Raw genomic sequence first — 9,766 nt, forward strand, 5'->3', positions numbered from 1 at the left:
CCAAAACAGTTTCAGTGCATGGTTTTAAATGCAAAAGAGTACACTTAATTTAATGGCATAATGAAAAATAACATTCCTCTGCCTAACCTCTCTGCATACTTCAGACCAACTCTCCACAGCCAACACTCAACTCTTCTAAATGTTTTCCTTAATATTTACTTCCACATTTATAAATAATAGACCTATACTATTCTTTCTTAACTTACACATTTTAGACATTACCTACACATTTTATGATGCTTCTGAGCCAACCTGTATTTTATGAATATGCCTTCGTTTTTGGACAAGCCTTCATAGTCCTTGGAGTCAATCATTGCCTTGGGTTTGTTTGTTTACCTGTTTTTGCCTGGTTTTCTAAGTGAGCTTTGTTCATATTTTTCAAATGGTTCAACATCTCTGCCACACACCTGTGAATAATATTTTCCATTTACCCAAACACATCAGTTCCATTTTCTTTCTTCCCTAAAGATCTCCCTCCCAGAGCTTTCCACCCACTTTGCTCCATTCCGGACCTTCATTTCTCAGCCTGCTACTCAACTGTTATTCTAGGTCTTTTCCTTTGCAAGTCTCCTGTGTTGGAGTGCGCATTCCTGAATTCCATGTTTGTTTGTTTGTTTTGTTTTCTAACCAATTGTTTATAGGAGTACACCCTCCAGAATTTTCCCCAGGAAGGCTATCTGAGAATATTTTGAGTCTTTGCAAGCATGACAGTGTCCTTTCTCCAGAAAATAAATATCCTGTCTCTTGTCAGGGGTGCATAGGGAAGGGTAGTCTACTGTCTGGGCAGAGTGGAACAGGGAATCTGGGCTCTAATAGCTCCATATTATTTTCTTTTTTAACCAAACTCTGTTTCTTCAGCCCCATTCATTGCCCTGCTCTTGGTAATAGCTTTTTTGAATACAGAGTAAAAGGAAAAAAAAAAAGAAGTTACTAATTTTAGGGCTCAGTGTGTACCAGACCCTTTAGCTAATTTTAAAAAGTTCTAACATTTGTGCCTGTCATCAACCAAATCATGTCCTCAAATATTGTTTTAATGATGATAAGAATGACTCAAAAGGTCCTACCCTATATGATATGAAAAGGGAGAGCTAGCACTTGCTAACAGTCTATCAAAGCTGTATTGAACAATTCGACAACAGGTATGAGGTGAGGATACAATAATAAATAGAATTAAGAAACCCCTAAATGACTAGGGATGCAATACTAGTTGGTAAATAATATTGGTACTGGACTATAGCTAAGGGCAATAAAGGCTAGTATGTGGGAAGGATGGAGGCTACCATGCTCAGGACTCCAGTGGTTAAGAACAGGGATCCACATTCAAGTCCCAGCTTACGTATCTTCTCACAAACTCTGGTTCCAGTTTCTACCTCATGCTAAATTCTCCATCACTACTCTGAATCTCTCCCTTCTTGTGCTTTTCTGGACAGTATGAGGCCACGATGAATACCATCCCAGTGCCTTCACTCCACAAAGTACCTCAGACAAAAGATAATATAGTATATGAACTCCTCTATAGATGGTTTAGAAAAGAGTGATGGGGCAGAGGCAGGGAAGGCGGCATTCACAACATTTTTGTAGTGACATTCACTAAGGATTGGATTTCGGCCATCATTTTTTTAAATCCCTCTGTAACTGCCACTGGCTCTTAGTTTGTCTCTAGCTAATTTGCTAGCTAGCTCTCTTTCCTCCAGAGCCCCTGTGCCTCTTTCCACAGTGGCTCCTCAGAGCTCTCACATTCTTTTTTTTTTTTTTAATGAGTGGAATTTAATTCTCTTTGTTTCAATTTTCTACCTTCAGGACTTGTACAGAGACCACCGTTTTGTTGACAAATAGCCTATGAATGTATTTTGCTAAGCAAAAGGTTATCTGATCCAGAAAGAAGTGTTGCCACCTCTTAAAGAGATAGACGTGGCTGTGTATTATTAGTAAAGAACAGTTTTGTTTTGCTCACACCTTCTTATAGTTATATAGTATGATTGCATTTTTATAAATGCATACGTGTGTATGCACGTACACATACATACTTCATATACATAAATACATGCGCATATTATACACACAACTTTAGATACGTGTATAGAGAGAGGGAAAGAGAAATTTGTAATTATATTTACCAAAAACCCTTAATAAAGGGCCAGTGAAATTCTCTCTGGAAAGTGCTGTTAAAGAAGGGCTTTGGACAGTGTGCTCCGAGGTCCCGCGGATCTGTCTTTTGCTTCAACAGCGTTTGGACAGAACAGACCCAGGGACACCCCTTGCTCCTGCCTCCCACCACACTCCAACCTTTTTTCCAGTCACAGCCTTTGGAATCAGCCACTCCGCTATCCTCGGTCACAGGGAACAGCCAACGCCATTTTTTGGAGCGTAACTCCTCATTACCGATCAACCACGAGCTCCCAGATTCCTCAGAATTACTCCACCGAGGTGGAGGCCAACACCTGGCCAACATGCATCTGCAAGCCTCCTACACCTACCTCGCTCTGAGCTTCTATTTCGACGATGTTGCTCTGGAGAGCGTGGGCCGCTTTTCCGGGAATTGGCCGAGGAGAAGCACGAGGGCGCCGAGCGTTTTGAAAATAAAAAACCAGTGCGGCGGCCGCCCTCTCTTCCAGGAGGAGCAGAAACCTCCCCAATACGAGTGGGGTAAAACCCAAGACGCTGTCGGAGCCGCCGTGCTAGCGGAGAAGAACCTGAAAAAGACCCTTGAGGACCCGCCTGCCCTCGGCTGTGCCCCCGCATACCCCCGCGTCTGTGACTTCCGGGAGAGCCGCTTCCGGGAGAAGCAGGTGAAACTCATCAAGAAGATGGGCGACCACATGACTAACCTCCGCAGGCCGGCTGGCCCCCAGGCTGGGCTGGGCGAATATCCCTTTGAGAGGCTCACCTTCCAGAACCACCAGGAGCCTCCGGAGCCCAGAAGGCTTTGAGGAGCCCCGCTCTGCAGCCACTAGGCAGCTTTTTAACCACCCTGGAGCCCTGTCCCAAGATGTGGACCAAATGGAAACAATAAAGCTTTTTGCAGAAAAAAAAAATAGAGCTTTGGTTTTCTGCATTTTTACAGGGATGTATTACTCAAATAATGAGAAAATGAAAGTGAAATTATCTCCATTTAGAAAAGTAAATTGAGTATGTGTCAGATGAGAAATATACATGAGAAGTCTAAATAGAACCACAGAGAATGTTTTTAAAAAAGAAAGAAAAAAAGACATTTATAATAGGGAGGGAAGTCATGATCTGAAAAAACAGAGGATGACACATCTTACGTCACATTCCCATAATAGCAATACAGAGGTCCTAAGTGTGTTTCATGAAGCATGAAAAAAAAAAAAAAACCAGCTAAAGGTTAATGAAAACCTAAAGTGAAGGAAGTTTGTTGTAAGATCTGCAAAATCCATGCAATCTGGAATTGCATTCATATTAAGTAAGTGGGTGGTTCATACTCTCCCCGCCAACCCCCCCCCCCCCGCAACTTACCTCTTCATGGATAACTCTGGTTTTTCTACCAGATTAATTCAGCTCAGATCACTTTCTTTATGGAAACATACTAAATAAATTAAGGAAATTAGCCAAGTTGGTCGACTTTATAAAGAAATGGTGATTATGTATGCAATCCCACATCTGGTAGAGACATGAGTAAAGGACCAAATTTCATTGCAGTAGTTACCATATGCTCACTCCATTTCCCTTAGCACTCTGAAATTGATGGTACCATTGGAAAAAAAAAAAAAAAAAGAATCCCAGAGAGTTAGAAATAATCTCAAAATTAAAAAAAAAAAAACAGAAAAGAATAGAACATAAGTCAGACAAAAGGAAAGAAAAATTCCTGAATTTCTTAGGGTTTTTTTCCTGATTATAAAAGGAAAAAAGTTATTAAAGATGTTTAAAGACGATTCTTTAAAAGCCTGATGAGGTGACAATGACAGACCAGGTTATTTGGACTAGCTCTCCCACTGAAACAGCTAAAACTGCTGAATTAAACATTTGTAACCCTGTAACAGCATCAAAGAGCTGACAAAATAGAAAGGAAATACCAAGTAAGTATTAAAATTAGAAAGGTAAATGGAAAATTTATGGATTGCTTTACCTCTGAAGGCATTTGCCAATCTGGAAGAAACGGAGCTGTGTTTTTGAAGGCCTTGTGGCACGAGGGAAACAAAAGTTAAAGCATGGGGCCCATTCAGTGTTGTGCGTCTGGTAAACCATCTCGCATTTATGCATTAAGCTGAGATTTTAAAGGGCTACAGCATCACAGAAAGGATCAACCATCAGTATTTCCACCCTATTCCTTCCACCCCAGTAGTTTTTTGGGAGAAGTACCTTGGTGCTAAGCAGAGCAGGAGAAAAGAAAGGAAGGAGAAAACAAAGAGAATTGTCCTTGAGAGGGTGTAAACCATGGATAAGCTCTCTTGAGGGTCTACAGTCCCAATTTTGCAACACCTAATGATCAAAAACATATATGCCATGGTTTTAACTTAAAATAGTTCTCTGGTCATCAGGAAGTCCCCCCCCACGCACACACAAATAATTGTTTAAGGGCAGTGAGCCACACAAAGACACCAACTATATAAAGAAAAATATACCATGAATGAGAACCAGCAGAAATAACAGACACCTAAGTACTTCAGATACTGCAATTATCAGACACCGAGTATTAAAAGAAAACCATGCTCCTTTGTTTAAGGAAATGAGATAAATTTGAAAATGAATGAAGGGTACAGGAAATTCTAGAAAGTGTTACTGCAGATTTGCAAAAGAACCAAATTGAACTTGCATAAATTAAAAATACAATAACTGAAATTTAAAACAATATATAGATTGGGCAGGAGCTCACATATAAAGAGAATAAATGGACTGGAAGACAGAAGGCACTTATCCAGAATGCAGTGCACAGAACACATAACTGGAAAAATAAGAGAGGCTTAGGAGGGACCTGGCTCAGAATAGGTATTCAGCAAACAGTTGCTGAATGCTCTGACTATAATTTTTACTGATGAGATTATTTTCTGGCTTCAGATGTGAGCTGGCTCTTCTAGACTGGGACTTAGAGAAGATCCTGTAAAGGAGCATCAATTTCAGTGACTGCAACTGAAAAAATTGATATGATCAACAGACATTTACTGAGAGCTTGCTAACTGCAAAACACTGTGCTAAGCATCAGAGTTAAGAACACGTATGTTATTACACATAATTTATATGTTTTCTTATAAGAACAAGAATTTCATAAGGGTTTTATAAAGGCACAATGTTCTAACCAGATTCTTCTACTAGCTTGCTGTGCAATTTTAAACAACTTATGTAAAGTCTCTCTGAGGCCTATTTTCTCTATTTTTAAGATGAGGACAACAGAAACAGAAAAGATAACACAGAAAGCAAAGGCTTTGCTCATGGCATATCATAGCTGCTCGGTAAATATAAGTATATTCCCTCATTAACTAAAAATGTTTTTTGATGCACTGGGCTTGGAGAAACCTATATATGATATTTAATGCAAATGGATTGTGAATCCACATAATCTCCAAAGCCAATGAAGTACTGGAATCTCCTTTTGATTATGTCATAGTTACTTAACAATATGTGGAGAATATTGCTAGTGACCTGTCCAGTATCCATCCCCCACTTCTTCCTAACAGAACCCAAAATCTATTTGTAGCAGTAACATGATGACCTAACGCTTTACCTCCCAGACCCTCGGAAGGCAAGTGTGTCCATGTGCCAGCTGTAAGCAAGTTAGTAAGTCCGGCAATGAGGTATTTATCAGCCATGCTGCCACATGAGGCTTCCCATGAGCCCCTTTAGCCTTTGTCCCTCCAACAGCCGCCTCGTGAGCATAAGAACAAAGCCACACAGAGCCGCAAAGAAGGAACAGAGAGGGAGCCTGGGTCCTTGATCACCGGGCTGCCATGTTGACCCAATACTGACGGCTCCCAGACACTTCTTCTGTGAGGCAAATGCCTTACTATTTAAGTTTTACAGGCTTTTTCATTACAAGCTGTATTAGTCGGGGTTCTCCAAAGAAACAGAACCAACAGGATACATATAGATATATAGATACAGATAAAGATACAGATATACATATAAAGAGATTTTTTTTAATAAGGAATTGACTCACGTGATTATGGAGGCTGAAAAGTCATAAGATCGGCAGTTAACAGGCTGGAGACTCAGCAGAACCAATGGTAAAAGTCCAGGCCAAATCCAAGGGCCTGAGAAACAGGAGAGCCGAGGGCATAAACTCCAGTCCAAAAGCCAGCAGGCTGGAGACCTAAGAAGAGCCAATGTTTCGATTCAAGTTCAAAGCCAGGAAAAAAGCAACGTCCCAGCTCAGCAGTCAGGCAGGAGGAGTTTGCCCCTTCATCACGGGAAAGTCAGCTTTTTTGTTCTATTCAATTGATTGGAAGAGGGCCACGCATTAGGTAGTGCAATATATGCTTTTCTCAGTCTCCCAATTCAAATATTAATCTCATCTAAAAACACACAGACACACCCACAAGAATGTCTGACCAAATATCTGAGCCCCCTGTGACCCAGTCATGTGGATACAGAAATTGAACCATCACACAAGCAGTCAGATACAATCCTGATATACCAGTCTGGACCACTTCATGGGCACCTGTAAAAGAAAACCCAAGATTTCATTTAAGAATAAAGGTTTTTGTGAGGTATCCCCACCCCCTACAATTTGACATTTAAAAAATCCACAGGAAGGGTAGTAGAACATGAACACAAATATTAAGGGAGTTAAGAATAGTGAAGAAAATCATCTATTGTGGCTTAAAATGTTTACTAGCCCTCAAAGAATAGCTATAGTAAAAGTCTTGGGAATAGGCAGAGAAAACATGCTAGCCCCTTCCCCATGGAGTTCTTCACAATTGCTCCCTAAGGAACTTTGAAATCGCCAATGCTCAACCTGGAAAATGAGACACGAGTTGCTGGCCCCACGAGAGAGAACAGAAGCATGTACCTCATCAGCATTACAATGTGAATGTAATTTTCCTGATGTGAAATTCAACATCCTTTTTGATCATTTTCCCTGACACTTTGGAATCTGTGTATAATGAGCATGTAAAGCACAAACTTATTTTTATACATTAAAAGTGGTTTCATGAGCCCAAAGGAAAGGTCCTAATTTACATGTGACACTTGCTCACTCATTCATTGACTTGTTGGATAAATTACTGAGCGCACTCTAAGTGTCCAGCTCTGGGGACACAAAGCCAGGTACTTTGTGAAAAGGTTTAGGAGCCAGCTCTGTCCTTTAAGAGTTAATAATCTAATATTAACACTGATAGACAGGCACAGACCTCATGGCACAGAATAAAAGAATTAATCTGGGACATTCTCAGACAGTGAAGTATTTATGTCACAGACAAAAGAGCTTAGCATTGAAGTTAATGTTTGCAAATAAGAGTAATTGGACATGTAATGAAAGTGTTTCTGTGTAAACTTCCATTCCCAATCTAGCTGAACAACTTGGGCAAATTGCAGAGCCTCTGTGAGCCTCATTCTCCTTGTGAGGAAACAAAGATAATGATATCTAACATTGCAGATTCTTTGATGTTTAAATAACAGCATATAAAACATATAAGACAATGTCCAACACAGAGTAAATGGAAAGTACTTTTAATAGACGCTCCTGCAATATGACAATTGCCTAAACAATAGTAATCTCACTAGAAAAGTAAAGGGTTTACATACTACATGTATGTGTGAATTTCACAGACTTACCTTTTTTCAACCAAAGAGCCAGGGTCCCTGATACACCCCTAATGACTCAGTTCTCATCAAGGCAAACTACTTTATTGAAGCAAAGAGTATGGGGGCTGAAAGTATAGGAAGAAGCCAAATTAAGTGATTGTTTAAATGCTTTTGCCAGTCATAGAATTAGCTATGTCTGTTTCGCATTATCAACCAGTGGCCTTTTGAAATTCCTGTCACTCCATCTTCTCTTTAAAATGAACAATTATATATTGCTAAACAATATTTTCTATGTCCTTCTTTTAACATATTCATATTTCTGATTAACATAACACTACTTTTATTCATCTGTTCACTTAATTCATTAAAAATATGATTTGAGCACCTACTAAGAGCCAGGCACTGTTCTGAATGTAACATGTTAAATAATATCATCAAGACAGACACAGCTCCTAATCCAGCTATTTTAGTCAAGGCTGCTGTTCCAAAACGTCTTCCTTTCACATCACTCACTTTCTTGGCCACTTATTGTAAAATGTCAGCCTTTAAAGATGGTTCATAACATAAGTATCCACTAAATTCCCATCTTTATTTATAGACTACAATTCATCAGGATGATTTTGATTTTCACTTCTATTCTCTCATCCACAGTTTCTCGAGTTAGTGGGTCCCAGGATGGACAGAAGTATTGATGCTTAATTTTGGTGGTTGGAAAAGTGCTCGTGTCAAGGTTGACTGAACAGTAAGTCATTCCCCTGACACAAATGAGGTCCTAATGCAATGTGATGATGACACATGAAAAGGAACCTTTTTGGTAAATTCTCTAGAGTTTTCATCAACTCAGCAGGTAGGAGAGATTGAATACCTGCTCAAAGCATATGTTTATCAGGGACATATGCACTAAGACATGAGCTATCATTTTTCCAAGCAAGATTTTAAACTCCAAGTGCTTTCATGTTACAAGACATTAAAGGCACTGAACAGTCACGGCATGAATTGCAGCTGTTTACTGTGTGGGGAACCAGTGGGTAATTCTCTGAACATCAAAAGATGTTGCTACCAAGTTTTCCATCTCTCTCTGGACGTTAATGCTGACCCTGACTGATGCCCCATGAAAGACTAGTATAATGCCTTTTTAAATAACTTTTTTTGCCTTATGTAACATTCGCAGACCAGGTATTCAGAGAAAAAAATTAGCAAATTTCTAGGAAGAGTTGAAAGCATGTTTTGTTTTAGATGTTCATCCTCGCATTCATGGAGAGAAGAGGTGAACACATTTCCAGAAGTTCAGCAAGACTTTTTCATAAATTCAACAAAAACTCCTGGAAGGCTAAGAGGTATCCATCAATTCCTTCCATCCCAGCAGCACAGTCCCAGACAAGGGCTTAACAAATGGCAGTACAAGGTCTGTACTGATGTCCTTCCTCAATTGCCTAATTTATACCTAGGAAGTAACTCACCCAGCCGGGCCTGGCCTCTTTGTTTAATCATCCGCCAGCCCCTTCACAGCCCAGACTTGGTGATAAAGCACAGCACTGCTACCCCGCTGCTGGTAAGCAGATAGGAGCACCCCCGGGTGTTCACAGGCTGGGAAATTCTCTGCCCGTGTCATGCTTGTCTGTCAGTCTCCACAGCAATGGGACGGACTGACTCTGTCCCTGGCTCTATCTCTACTTCTAAATCTTCCTCCCTCCCTGACTCCATTTCTGTCTCCATGTGAATCTCTCTATCTCTGCCTCCCTCTGCTTGTTCATCTCTCTCTTTATGTTCCTCTCTACATGTCTCTCTCTCTGTCTGTCTCTCTCTGTCTGTCTTTCTCTGTCCCTTTCTCTCTTTCTGGCTCTCTCTGTATCTCTGTGTGTCTTCCTCTGTTTCTCTGTCTCTGTCTCTCTGCCTCTGTATGTGTGTGCCTTTTTCCAGCTCGTTCTCTTTCTCTCTCCGTCTCTTTCTCTGTCTATCTCTCTCTCATACCTGTGCACGCAGACACAAACAGCCGATGGCATTATTATTTTATCTTCACTATTAACTCCAGTAAACTATTACATGGCTCCCACACTATCATGATGAA

General features: G+C 40.4%; 1 protein-coding gene across 1 annotated transcript; it reads left to right on the plus strand.

Annotated features, from left to right (window-relative positions):
- Positions 1-2,450: 2,450 nt before the first annotated feature.
- Positions 2,451-2,930, plus strand: LOC309828287 (ferritin light chain-like; the record flags this gene model as incomplete). Its single annotated transcript, XM_082663535.1, has 1 exon — positions 2,451-2,930. The coding sequence occupies one exon, from the start codon at positions 2,451-2,453 to the stop codon at positions 2,928-2,930; it is 480 nt and encodes a 159-aa protein (XP_082519661.1).
- Between the last annotated feature and the right edge of the window lie 6,836 nt (positions 2,931-9,766).

Source organism: Grampus griseus (assembly GCF_964374135.1).
Source record: "Grampus griseus genome assembly, chromosome: 10".
Taxonomy (NCBI): Eukaryota; Metazoa; Chordata; class Mammalia; order Artiodactyla; family Delphinidae; genus Grampus; species Grampus griseus.